The sequence below is a fragment of the Lutra lutra genome, chromosome 1 (genome assembly GCF_902655055.1).
Source record: "Lutra lutra chromosome 1, mLutLut1.2, whole genome shotgun sequence".
Lineage (NCBI taxonomy): Eukaryota > Metazoa > Chordata > Mammalia > Carnivora > Mustelidae > Lutra > Lutra lutra.
Window position 1 is genome coordinate 173,650,054 of NC_062278.1, and position 14,804 is coordinate 173,664,857.

At 39.7% G+C, this 14,804-nt stretch overlaps 1 protein-coding gene across 2 annotated transcripts in view; it reads right to left on the reverse strand.

Annotated features, from left to right (window-relative positions):
* GRM7 (glutamate metabotropic receptor 7) overlaps positions 1 to 14,804 on the reverse strand; it is a 945,741-nt gene that overhangs the window by 355,210 nt on the left and 575,727 nt on the right. For both annotated transcript variants that reach the window (XM_047746126.1, XM_047746115.1), the window contains exon 5: positions 413 to 553. In XM_047746126.1, the coding sequence (XP_047602082.1) occupies positions 413 to 553 (141 nt within the window). The remainder of the gene's footprint in view (positions 1 to 412; positions 554 to 14,804) is intronic.

Sequence of the window (14,804 nt, forward strand, 5' to 3'; positions counted from 1 at the left end):
TATTTTGTTTCTTTAATCAAATACACAGTATGGTCCATGATAACCGTTAAATCCGGTGCTGAGAGGGATTTGCTGGATTTTTGTCTATGTGAAAATGACTTCATACTCCTGGCTAAAACATGAACTAATATTTACCACTGAGAGCATTCAAAGCAACATGACCCTTTTGAATTCCAAGAATCAATGAAAATGTCAATTACTGTTAGATGGACAGGCAGAAAAGAATACAATTTTGTCCGTTCTACTCTTGTCCTGCAGGACTTATGCTCCTGCTCCATTTTCTGAACAATCTAGTAAAATTCAATTTACTTTTTCAATTTGTCTCCAGCCAAGCTTCCTTCTGTCAGCTATGCAGACATTTCAATGCTGGCCACGTAGAGTACCAGGAGAAGAACAACTGGAATGAAATTACCTGTGCATTTGCGATCTGTGTCTTCTTTCTTTGACCCACTAATCGTCAACTTGCAGTTGAAGTTTTCCTCCCAGTATTCAGCAAACCATACATTTCTTCTGTTGTTTTCAAGTGTGCGGGACGTAAAATAGGCATCAAACCCTAAATAGAGTTAAATGAAAAGGTCATTGCTTGTGGGGCACTGCTGGGACATTTAGAAATAAAAATACCAGTGATGGTTTTTCTTTGTTTTAGTAGACTGTATGCTCTTTCGTGTCAATTAAAAAAAAAAAAAAAAAGAAGAAGAAGAAGAAGAAAAATATTCCAGGACTAACCTTTGGCTAAGTCCCTATTTCAGTCTGTCAGGCAGAGATATGACCTCCAAATGACACAGTCACAATGACTTTAGAGAGGACATGATGATCACAATAGGTCTTGCATCTCCAGTGATGCTAGACCAAGGACAAAATGTCTTCTTCCTTCTCACCAAGATAATTGATAATTTCAGAGCTTACTATAGATAAGATTTTCTGTTTCACATAGATTCTTTTATTCACCTCAACAACCAATATAGCAAACACTATAATTCCCACTTCGCCAATAAGGAAATGAGGCTCAGATGAAATAGAAACATGCCCAAAGTCAACCACTAGGCCATCCAGTATCTGGGACTATGTGAGCTACTGACCTGTGAATATCCTTTTAACACCTTCCTTTCATTTAATAACGCTCCATTGTGTCGTTGATATCCTAATCAAAATGGAAGCTTTTGAAAAGGCCAGAAGTAAATAGGAGTCTAACAGAAAGCTCAGTGCTGCTCACTGAGTGCAGTAGTGTATGTGAAGAGCAGAAACTCAAAAGGCCAGGTCCCCAGGAAATCTCTTGCTACCTCTTTAGGAATGCAGCCTCAAATGCTCCAATGGAGCCACAAGGTCTTGGGAGAATCAGATAGGATTCAGTAATACGAGGTGGGCTGGGGGGCCAGCTCCACTCACTTCCTAAGTAAGTCAGGAGAACTTGAGCATGTGCACGCTTCCCTCATCATCCTTTCATCTTTCTGTAAAAATGAAGATTACCCTACCTCTTCCTTCTCAGTACCTTGTTTGGCATGGGGAGAAGACCTTGGAAACTTACAGAGTTCAGGGTCAAGAACAACAGGAGATGGACTTGAGAAAACTGAGTAACTGTTATGTAAATTACTTAGTTTTCTCATTTTAAGGCCATTAAAAAAAAAAAAAATAGCTCCAGACTCTCAACTCCATAATAGGACCATATCAGGTTAACTATATTCATTACTAAGTGGCCAACACCAAATTCATGGCCTGACATATATGAAACCTACTATAAATGGAAAATATAAAGTAAATGAGACAGTAAAACAAACAAACATAAAGTACAAGAGATTATATAATATTTTAGAGAAAATAGAGTATTTTGCATCTCTTATTTCATTTTCCAGGATCTTATCAGTAGATGCTGGCCAACTGTCCTTTTATCCCACTACCTTAAATTATTTGAAAGTAATCTGGCTAGAGTATATGATTCCATTCCATTATCAATACTGATTAAGCTACCTGGCTGGAAGTCTTCCTGCCTCACTGTTCTCCCACAGCCCTGCCTCCAGAGGACTATAAAGTAGAACAACACAATATTCTTCAACAAAGTAAAATCTCTGGGGGAAATACATGAGTCCCCGATGTTTCCCAAGACACTAAATGTATGCCTTCAGTCATATATATACATACACACGTGAACACATGGTGACTGGTGACAGAGTTTTCATTTCTTTCACCATTTTGCCCTGTGTTCCCTCCTCCCACCTCCCCCACCCCAAAACCCAATTAATCAACAGTGGTAGATTATGACAATGACCCCTGACTAGACCTGCTTCCAGGGCTTCATACTGATACACACCTTCCCTTTTCTGTGGGACATAGACAGGTGTGATGCAAGCAGAGGCTGGGAAGCCCTGGCCCCACTGTGGCTTGTTGTTGTGGAATTCTCTTTCTTGGAATCCAGCTGGCCGTGCTCTAAGACATTTGACAGAAGGATGGTAGGTCATGTGGCAAAAGCCCCGCTTGTCTCAGCCGAACTTCTTTGGAGATTGCAGCCCTCCAGCAGACCAGCTCCAGTTGCACAATGGAGGCTGTTCATCAAGCCAGTAACACTGGAGCTAGTTTTTTAAGTAGCTAGATGACTGAAACTCTCCTTCTTTATCACAGCACCATAATTCTCTCTGTGCAATACTGAAACAACACACCCTTCACAAAGAAGCACCCTCGACAGAACATGTCCAAGTTTCAAAAGTAAACTCTTCTGCCACATGTCACAGGTCTAAATCCCCAACCAGCCTCAGAACAGGAACTACTAAAATGGTTCAGATTGTAGCAAGGGTATATCCCTTTCCCAGCTCAGAAAAAAAAAACATCTTTAAAGGAAACCTCATCACTGAAAATGTCTGCTGCTTCAAAATGCTTCTCTCCATCCTGTGTCTGCTGGAAATGCAAAAGCTCGTTGAGGAAGGAAGGATTGTATTGCGGCTAACGTGCAGGTAGGGGACTGTGGAACATTTAAAACAGAAGAAAAAGAAAACAAAGCAGCAGTCAGAACTTCCCTCTCATCTGAGCAAGAACAAACAGAGTTCAGGAAAAAAAGCAAGCACCATTAAAGCTGTCTGTATGCACTACAGTACAACGCAGAAACCCTGAGCCACAACCCCTCTCCTTTTCACTCACACAAATAGCTGGTGCTTAGCTTCCTCCTCTTCCTCCTCCCCGTGAGTCCTCCAGCTACCTGCATTTCTAAGTTGAAAACTGTTCTTACTTCCCAAATGCATGTATATATGGACTTCCAGAGTATCTCCTCAGATGCAGATTTGGGTGGAGGAGGTCTTGGGTAGGGCTAAATACACTGCATTTTTAACAAGCCCCAGGTGATGCTCGTGCTGCCTACACTTTAAGAAGCAGGGCTCCAGGGCAAATCCTGCGTTTTAACAAGCGCCTTGTGATTCTCGTACTGCCCGTACTTTGAGAAGCAGGATTCTAGAACAAATCCTGAACTTCAGCAGATGGGACTTGAGCAGTTCCAGCCTAATTGGTGAGATCTTAGTATTTTCACCCTCAAATATATGTCTGGTTCAGATGAGAGGGTCTTTGCTTTGCTTCTATAGTTGTAACATTTGCTCAGTACCCAGCTCAGTATGGCAGGAGCTTTGCCTTACCATCTTATAGCCTACAGATGGCCTGGGGAGGTAGAACATGCTGTCTTAATTGCTGGTGAAATTTCCTGGTGTGCTCACTGTGTCTATATATCCCTAAGCATTGCTTCTCTGGGCCCCTTTGCAGCCTCCAAAGTTGTTCCTCACCTGTATGCCCTGTCACCACTCTGGGCTCTCCAGCCTGGCATTTCAATCTAGCTGCATGTCTTAGTGTTGCTGAAAAGATAACCTGAACTAGCCCTGTGTCTTCACTACCTCCTCTGAAGGTCCTATGGGCTCTGAGGGGAAAACTCAGAGCTCTCAGTCAAGTAGTAGAATGTAGCATACATTTGCTTTTGAGTGGTGTCCTGAAGACCTTGGGTTAAAACAGATGGCCCCTCATCAGGCTGATGGCTAGCCTGGTGGGGAAGATAGATTTTGGCAAGTATCATATCAAAATAAAATTACAACTGTGATTATTTCTATGAAGGAAGAGTACATAGTGTTTGGGGAGCACACACACATGCCCAGAGAGAGCGAGAACTCTCTTGGAGTGCCAGAGAGGGCTTCCTGGAGGGAGTAAACACAGGTGAGAAAAGGCAAAAAACAGATTTTAACCAGAAATGTGGGAAGCAAAGAGACTGGACATTTATTCAGTGGAACGCCATGTGCTTTGTCTTAAGAATATTGAAGTCATTTAGCATTACAAAATTCCTCAGAACAACCAGGCCTTAAAATCAACAAATATAAAGAAACCATCTCCCATGTGTATGCAATCTAGAATTTCTACTAACATTCTAATAAACCAATGGCTTAAATATTAATGTTAATGAATAAATATATGAATAAGCTATTCTTGGGAGTGGATGTCAAAATCTTTGTCAGATTTCAATTTGGTCATACAAAAAATTGCACTGACTGTTACAATTACAAAGGTAATAAGCATTTAATCTTCATTTTCTCAATGAGTGTCACATAAATCCTAAGAAGTAGGTACTAATCATATCAACAGTTTTGAGGTAGAAACTAAAGCTCAGAGAAATTTGGACCCAAATCAGTTTGCTTCTAGACCCTTGTTTTTGATATCCATGCAGAGTGGTGTTTCACACATTTTGGTGGGAATCCCAATCATCTGGAGAGTTGATGAAGAAAATAGGGATCATGGAGGCAGGTCAGCCCTGTTTCTTTCCCCCTCAAGTTCCCCCAGGAGATTCTCGTATTCCAAAGATTGAAAACCATGCCTATGGTGCATTGCTGGGGTTGACTTATTATGCTACCTCTTCACTCTCTCTAATGAATGCCCTATCACCAAGCTACTACATCAAACACAAATCCACTAGGCAACTAGACAGTTCAACAGGTGGAAGAACAAAGCTATTCTATGATCAGGGGCTGGAATGGGTGAGCCAATCCAAATGGTAAAACTGGCAGCTTGGGCTCACCAAGCTGGGGCAAAAACTAGTTTCAGAAAATGGAGCTCCTCTCAGACAATTCAACAAAACAGAAGCAGAGGTCAATAGCTATTATTCAATCGAGTGAATCTTGCTGATTTACCTCAGTTGAGTCCAATTTCTTGGACCTACTATTTATTTCACTTTAGCAGGGCCATGGCAAGAGATAAATTAAGTCTCACTGGTTCCCTCATTTTCATCCATATGGAATGAAGCTATCCAGGAAATATTCAAGTTTTTTAAAAGAGACCTTGCTGTAACCATCTGTTTACAATGCTTTGTTATGTTTTTGGTTGCTTTTTGGGTTAGGCACACATCATACCTCTGTCTTAGTAATAGACAAGGAGCTTCTGCTATGGGGTGGTTCAAAACTTTCCCTCCAGCTGCAGGCACTAACTCAACACTCTTGGTCTGTCATTACAGTTTCTGCGGCCTAGTGATTTTACATTTGTTTTAAGTCAGTTCCACACCCAGCATGGAACTCAACGTGGAGCTTGAACTCGTGACCCCGAGATCAAGACCTGAGTCTAGATCAAGAGTTAGATGCTCAACTGACTGAGTAATCCCAAGAGACCCAACTTGCTTTTTTTTTTTTTAAAGGAATAGGGTATTTAATATAAGATGTGCTGTCACCAAGGTGCAACAGAATTAGGGACAGAAGCAGAAAGTAGAATAACTAATCCAATAGTATATGTATACAGGGGTATATATGTGTATTCCAGTGAATTGAGACTTTATTCCTATTCTTACGGGAGCTCAGAAGAAAAGTGATCTGGAAATGCATGCCTTACTCTTGGTTAAATTATCAGTTTTAAAATTTAATCCAAGGCACCAAGATTGGGATTTCATCTCACAGAAAACGGAATTAAGAATTATGTTAAAGGAGAAGTTCATTCTTGTATGTAAAACTGATGAAATTCTTAGTATTAAATTATTCCTTTGGTTGAACAGATTATTTTAATTTCAGAAATTAAGCTACAGGGGATTCTAAGGCAAATGTCTCACATGTTGAACAAAATTCATATAACCTTGGAAGTAAACTTAAGGCAACATGGAAATAACAAGCAGGGTTTTAGCTGGCGTTACAACTACATTTATATGGTTCTTTTCTCTTTAACTGGGGTGCTGCCCTCAAATGCTCCCTAAAATTTGTGGCTGAGACAAGAGTGTGCAAATCAATAGACACATAATTCATCCCGAGCAGGATGTTTAGAAGGTGACCTTTCCAGCTGAGGAGGAAGAAGCTCTTACAAGTGTGTGGCAGAAGAGGAAAGCTATCAGTGTCAAGAGGGGGTTAGAGGACACAGCTGCCTGTTCAGCCAGGGTGAAGGGATGCTGACAGATACTAATGGGGCTTTGTACAGTCTAAGAGAGTGACCAGTAAGTAGCCCTGATTGCTGATTTAACCACACAAGTCATGCACTGCAGCTTAGGACATCACTGTCAGCCTAAATGTCAGGGAGCGCCCAAGGCTTCCTTCTACCAGTTTATAAAGGAGAGGTTCTTAGCTCTTCCTGAGCCACCTATGTTCTTTGTTCAACTCAGGAAAGATGGCTAATGATTTAGAAACACACAGGTTCTGGCACATCATAGGGATATGATACTAACAGAATAAATCCATGAATCAATGAATAAAAAGACAGAGTGAGAAAGAATGACAGCGAGAAGGAGGGAAGGGGAAGGAGGAAAGAAGAGGAGAAGAGAGAGGGGACAAGGGATGGAGGGGAAGGTATCTGCGGGGAGAGGCGAGAAGCACAGAATAGAGTAAGAACCAGGAGAACTCACATTGTCTGCTACCAAGAGGGTGTATCTGAAAAACAAACTTTGAGAACCAGTCTTAATTTGTTTAGCCCTTTTTCTATGTCTATTCTATAACTCATAGGGTTTAAATTGTAGTCCTCAAAAAGATATGTCCATATCCCAACCCCCTGAACTTATGAGTGAGGCCTTATTTGAAACCTATTTTGATAGTGGATAATGAAAAATTATATGGCAAGTGGAATTAAGTTAAAGATCTCTGAGCAAGATCATCCTGCATTGTCTGTATAGGCCCTAGATCCAAGAGAGAAGTATCCTTGCAGGAGAAAAAGGGAGCAGGAGTCATGCATAGATGCAGGCACAGATTTGAGTAATGGAGTCAAGCCAAGGTATCCTTGGAGCCACTTGAAGCTGGAAGAGGCAGGAAGCACTGCCTCCCCACCCCCCCGCCCTGGTAGCCTTCAGAGGAAGCAGAGTCAAACTGATATCTTCATTTCAGACTTCTAGACTCCACAACTGTAAGACTATGATATTCTATTGTTTTTAAGCCACTAAGTTTGTGGTCAGTTGTAGTTGAACTCCCAGTACTAATGCACTTGTAATAAGTAAAAAAGTCTTATTGGTAGATACCTTTCTACTACTTTCTGTGGTCAGAATGACAACATTTGTTTCTCAGATGTTGCAAACTGATGTCTTGCAGAATATATTTAACCTATGGACTTGTCCTCTATATTTCTCCCAACAGTATTTCATTTTATTTCTTTTTCCCCAGGAGTATTTTAAAACTAATTTAAAAATCATAAGATTTCACTTTTAAGTCCAAATTTTTGGATTCACTTGTAAAGTCAGAAGATCCTTTAACACAGACCCCATTCCCATGTGACAGCAGTCAGGTGCCAAGGAAAGTCTGTCCCCTTCAGATGAGCCTGCTCTCTCGAGCTCACAGTATTTCCCCACCACGTCTGATGGCTTTAACCTGGCCTCTTTTTACATTCATAAGATGCAGGTTATCATGTTTGACACTGAATTTCTCACTCCCAAGAAATGCATCGCCCATTTGCTGCAACATGAATGGTATACAGTCTCCACTGAATTGAGTATCTCAGGCCCCTAAGAATATATCCATGAAAAAGTGACTAAGAACAGAGGGAAGTCGGGAAAAAAGCAGGATTTAAAATTAACACACCTGGTGTGCACCTGGGTGGTTCACTCAGTTCAGCATCCAACTCTTGATATTGGCTCAGTTCTATTCTCAACATTGTGAGATTGACCTCCACCTCAGGCTCTGCACTAGGCATGGAGCCTGCTTAAGATTCTCTCTCCCTCTCCCCCCCACCCTAAAAAACTAACCCAGAGAAATGTATCCTCATATGCGCAGACAATAATAACTTAAAAGACAGAGCAAAAGAGAAGACCATGATTAAAATCATAACACTAAAATAACACCTATTGAAGAACAGGTACACCCTTCTACACAATCAAGTTGACTTTTGCTCTTAAGGAGTATTGCTTTAATTAATTAATGTTTCTCTTATGTCAATTCTCTTGAAAATTGTACATTTTACATGATCTTTATAAAAATATTAATATATTTTTCCCCCTAGAGCTAGGCAAGCTACCTTCAGAGCTCATATGGAAAAAATAAAAGAATGAGGAGACTTCTGAAAAAGAAGAGCACAGAGCATGAGTGTTTGGGGGGTTGCTGAAGATTGGAGGTCAGGACGAGGGGGGCAAACTCTACCAGGTAATATATTGTAACAACAGATTATAAACTCTCTATGATTTAAAAAGAAGACCTGACACAAGAATAAAGAGATCAATGGACCACTGAAATACAACAGAAAGTCCAGAAAGACTTGATTGCACATGGGAATTTCATATAATAGAGAATAAAGGTAGTGTTTCAGATCACTAGAAACATGTTACCATTTTAATAATCATGTTAATAAACAGCAACTTGTTGGATAACTGGTTAATGATCTCTTTGGATCCTAATTCAGAATGTGACATTGTATTAGCCCACAAAAATTATGGGAAGCATTACAAAGATTTAACGATAGTTAGTGAACATGGGGTTTTTTATCTCTGAAAGAGAAAGGATTTTGTACAGTTTCAGAAACTGGAGATCCTCCACACTTGGTGTGATGCCACCTGCTGCAGGACATCCATGGGAGGGTCCAGGGGCATGTGGCACATTCCCCAAATCCTGAGGACATGGCCCTGACTGCACTTGCAAGAGTGCTGTGGGAGATCATGTCTTTGTCTGTATCTCTCTCGTGACTCTGAGCTCTCACCATGAAGAGACTGCCCAAGTGCCTGTCAACATTTATTGAAGTAAATCAAAGTTAGAAACATGTAAATAGGGGCGCCTGGGTGGCTCAGTGAGTTAAAAGCCTCTGCCTTCAGCTCAGGTCATGATCTCAGAGTCCTGGGATGGAGCCCCACATCGGGCTCTCTGCTCAGCAGGGAGCCTGCTTCCTCCTCTCTCTCTGCCTGCCTCTCTGCCTACTTGTGATCTCTGTCTGTCAAATAAATAAATAAAATCTTAAAAAAAAAAAAAAAAGAAACATGTAAATAAGTTTGGCAAGAAAATCATTAGTGATCTAGTGGGATAAGTTAGGCTATCAGATGTACCCCCAAATTTGTTGGCTGAATCTATTGAGAGTGGTGGAAACCAACCATTATTTTTGAGAAAACAAATAAGAATTACTGCAATGGACATTATCCCACAAAGAACAAAAATCTCATGGGAAGTGTTTATGGATGAGGTAGAAGGAATAATGTTTGCAATATTATTCCACAAAATGCCTCCAAAGGGCTGTTGCATATTATATAATGCTAGAATGCTTGCCATTTTTCACTCTTTTAAACTGTCTGGGACACAGAAGGGCATTTTATGTAACCTGAGTACACTTATACAGGAACAAATATGGGTACAAACAATACATATTAAACTGATAGTTTTAGCATTACAATGGATAAAACAAACTCCTTCCTAAACTGGAATTCAAGGTTTCAATTCCTAGTTTTGTCACTTCCTAACTAGATGACCTTGAGCAAATGACCTAACCAGACTAAGTTTTTCAGTCTGTAAAATGAGGATAAAATGATGATAATAGGGGTCCCTGGGTGGCTCAGGCATTATGCATCTGCCTTCAGCTCAGGTCATGATCCCAGGGTCTTGGGATCAAGACCCACATCAGGCTCCTCACTCTGCAGGAAGCCTGCTTCTCCTTCTCCCACTCCCCCTGCTTGAGTTCCTTCTCTCGTTGTGTCTCTCTCTATCAAATAAATAAATAAATAAAATATTTAAAACAAAATGATGATAACATCTACTCCATAGTATTTGCAAGAGGTATCCATGTGAGAATATATGCAGTGTTGTGAATAATGCATGGCATATAATAAGAGTACAGATGTTAACTAAATGAAAAGAAAATGAAAACAGACATACATGTAAAGTGACAAAAAAAGAGAGAGACTACAAGAAGAGGAAATTTAGAAAACTTTGAACTTGAACACCAGAAATTCTCCATGAAATAGCCATTTATCAAGGTCCTGGCTCTGGAGTCAGAAAGACCTGAGTTTGAATCCTACCTTTGCCAACCACTAACTCTTTTATTTAACTTCTCTTATGCTAAGTGGATCACTTACTATCCATGTTTTGCTGTTGAACTTGTTATCTATTCACTCCTTTGCTTCCCCATTCATTTACACATGAATATATGCATTCATTCTTTCATTTATTCCAGAAGAAACTTAAAGTGGTATTTTTGTTTCACCTATTAAATAAGTACAGTTGTATCTACCTTAGAGATGGGTGGAAAGATTTAAAATATAAAGGCTAAACCAGCTAATATCTTATAGTTGCTCAGTACCTGGTGGTTCCTACCTCTTGTTAATCTAAGCAGTTTCAGTAGCATCTCCAGATAGCATAAAATAATCACCTTCCCTCTGAGAAAGCTCCTCCTTGATTTCCTATGCCATGTGCAGCATCTGTGAGCCTAACAGTTGGAATGGATGTTGCTTTGCAGCAACTTGGGATGCACAAGGTCAGTAGACAAGAAAGATGTAGGGCCATCCCTCAAGGGAGTGCTTTTAGGAGTTTGAAGAAGCCAACGTTCTGGAGGCCACTGGGTGAGGTGGAAGGTTCCTGCTCTTCTTCTACCCCACCTTCATAATCATGCTCAATTTAAACCCCTATGTTAGTTGGTTAAATGTTCTACACAGAATGTTGGTCAAGGGCCAAACTCAATGATCACTCACACAGGTTACAGCATTAACTTGGCCTTGGGTTTTTTATTGTCATTCCTATAATTTCTTGCCTTCCTCCCCTCTGGCCTCCCTTATCTTCCCCTTCATCTATCCATATTATGTTATTTTCTATTTCCATGTCTTTCTTTCCTCTCCAGTAACAATGAACCTACAAATCATGGTGCTAAATTTGTGCAATCTTGGCTGTGACACATATTAGTGCTATGTGTCAAAACTCATTAAAAAAGGGTACAAAGTCTTTGATCTAGCGGTTTGATTTGATCTGAAATGTCCCTTCATCATAAAAGTTCAGAGGGAGTAGTTAAAACATGGAAAAACACATGGTGCTTTTGCTCTCATTTTCATAAAGGAAATATGTATTATGTATTACAATATGTAATATTGTAGGGATTGCCTTTATAGAAATCAAGAAGAGTCGGGTGTGTTGCAAACATTGTTTATTCATAGGTCAGTGTCTGTGGCTTAATATTGCTGTTTGCATCATAAAAACTTTTTCTTTTTTTTCTGTAGGACTCAAAAGAGTTTAGAATTCACTATGGTTTCCTATTAGGCCACCAAGAAGCTTCCTCATGGGAAAGAAGTACAAGGATGAAAGGGAGCATATCGTATATTCCATAGAATACACATCCTGTTATTGCCCTCCTGCTGCCATCAGGGTTGAAAATCTACCATGTGATTAGTAGATTCCAGGGAAGTTCCTTCTTTTTTTTTTTTTTTTTTAAACCAAGTCTTTGAGAATCCATCTCCAAGACCCATCTCAGCTTCTATTACTTTCTTAACATCCAGGAATGACCATGATAGTAAGTTCCCAGACAGGCTGTTGGCCCAATTACTCAGCTGAAGAAATTCATGTTAAATCCAAAACAATCACTGAGGATCTTCCAGGGAGTTCCCCAGCTGATACCTGCCTATCATAAAATACAGCCTTTAGATAAGAAGAGGAATACTTGCCAAGGCCTGATGCATCTCCCTAGGGCTGTGCTATAGTGCCCCACAAATACTCATATGTGTACAGTTCCTCTCTCGAGGAACTCAGCCTCTGTTCCGCATGAGGTATTTGGAGAATATCTATGTCTGCAACAGTAGTTCATAACCCTGGCTACACCCTGGAATCATGTATGGAACATAAGAAAATAAATACACACACACACACACACACACACAGAGGCATACACACACCCCTAGGGCTGGACTCCAGGCCACACCAGCTAAATCAGTGCTTCCATTGGTGGGCTTAGGCATTAGCATTTCAACTTCTCAGGTTATTCTGAGCTGCAGTCTAGAATATTGCTCTAGAGTATTATGTGATTTTGTCACTCATACATACATTTTACACACCATCCTAGAAGAGTTGCCCAAGGCACACCAGAAACACAAGACAAGGTCTCTTAATTTGAATGTATCTATTTTTGGTATATATATCATGATTACTCAGTATCTATTCTTGGTATATGCATCATGATTACTCAGATAATATCACTTGCTCAATGTCTTTTGAAACATCAAATAAAAGTTGAGTATGTTGTCATAATTGACTGCATCTCAGTGTCATTCTTTTAAAATTGGTATACATTATATGAAAGCTTCCCCAAATTTTAATTAATAAACTCTGCCATATAGAGATTATACATATATTTATTCAAGCTCGATATTATTCTAATTAAAGATTAATGCTTCCATAGTAAATTTTGTGGACATTTGTAATACATGATTTTTTGTAGACATGTTTAAGAATTTTTAAGGGGACGCCTGGGTGGCTCAGTTGGTTAAGCCGCTGCCTTCAGCTCAGGTCATGATCCCAGCGTCCTGGGATAGAGTCTCACATCAGGCCCCTTGTTCTGTAGGGAGCCTGCTTCTCCCTCTGCCTCTGCCTGCCACTCTGTTTGCCTGTGCTCGCTCGCTCTCTCTCTCTCTCTCTCTGACAAATAAATAAAATCTTAAAAAAAAAGAAAAGAATTTTTAAGATCATATTATGATTACACTTGTGTGTGCCTATAGTTTTCCAACAATCATAAGATTACAAAGTAATGAATTTAACCCACAGTAGGTATTGAACTTTAACTACTGGAACTTACCAATTTTTCCAGCCAACAACAGAGTGAAAACCAGACAAACTTGTTAGAGAATTATTCTACATTGTAGAAGCTACACGTTTTATTTTTAATAACAGTACAAAACCATGTTGCCTGGTTACCATCTTCATTTTGTACCCTGATCTAAAAATGTTTCAGCAGCCAGAAGTTTTCAGTGAGCTCAATACCTAAACTTATATAATCAAACATCTATAACAGCCCAGAAACAATTTTACCAAAATGATATTTCATTTTCTACCTAATCATTGCCTAAAGATTGGGTAAAATTAATAACAACAACAACAACAACAACATTTTGAGGTAAGTACTTTCCTTATACAGATCTGAGAGGAAGAAGATTAGTGTAAGGAAACAAAAGCCCTTAAAAAACAATACCAGTGGGGCACCTGGGAGGCTCAGTCCTTAAGCGGCTGCCTTGGGGGCTCAGGTCATGATCCTAGGTCCTGGGATCCAGCCAGGCATCTGGCTTACTGCTCAGCCGGAAGCCTGTTCCTCCCTCTCCCATTCCTCCTGCTTGTGTTCCCTCTCTCTCTTCTGTCTCTCTCTGTTAAATAAATAAACAAAATCTTAAAAAAAAAAAAACAGTATCCCAAATGTTTGACCATGTATTATTTCAATTCCCATGGAAATATAAAACCAGAGGAAAAAAATTGGAGGTTCTGAAATTCTTAAATTGATTTTTAAAACAGCACCTAATAATTGCAAATAAATAAATCCCTTCTTGAGGTATTTTCAGATTTGAGGAGAACTGTCTAACATCCTGCATTTTTTATCCCTATGCCAGCAATTCCTAAGCATGTTATTTTGATGCATATTATTTATTTGTGTATTTTTTGGCATATAAATAAAGACACCATACTTTCAGAAACGTAAAAACAGGACAAAATAAATGCTCCTAATGTCTTCATGTAAGAATCAAGCTCATGAAGCAAAGTCAGGTTATTTAATTATTTTACCACCCACGTTACTAAGCTATTTTTGGGGTGAAGACACTGTATCAGGTAGTGTAATAGGAAAAGGTTATCTGTTCTATACTCTACTCTCTTTCACTTTTGGGCAGCTATATCCTATTTTCCAGGAATCCACTTACACATTTATATGTCTGTACTAGGTGTGACTGACTGAGTTAGGGCTAAGCACCTAAGCCAATCTGTGTCAATCAAATTCCTGTCCTTGGGAACCTGAAATTGGAAAAAATGAAATTCCTGAATCAACCCAAATAATAGAGACATAAACTTAGGAGTTGCTGACAGCAGTCATGAAGACTGGGAAGTAGAAAAAGTTTGCATTGGGAGCAAAGAGTGAGTCAATCAGAGGCCAAGAAAGAAGAGACATGAAGGAGGAAAAAAGAAATGTCTTACATTTCCTACAAGGATCAAATACCTGATTCCAATTTTCTCTAGGACTTAGGTATGTTCCCTGTCTTTGGCTTCTGTAAGACATCTTTTTAACTTTATTATAAGTTACCACCCCTCTTTTGTGCTTAGGCAATTCCCAATGGTTGTCTGCCATTGACTGGTAACTATAAGGGTTGTAACTAATACTGATGTGGGGATATGTCAGATTTGGATCTTGTTTTCAAGGAAATCCTGCTAAGCAGGATACACACAGATCATTTTTTTTTTAAAGAGAGTTTTAGA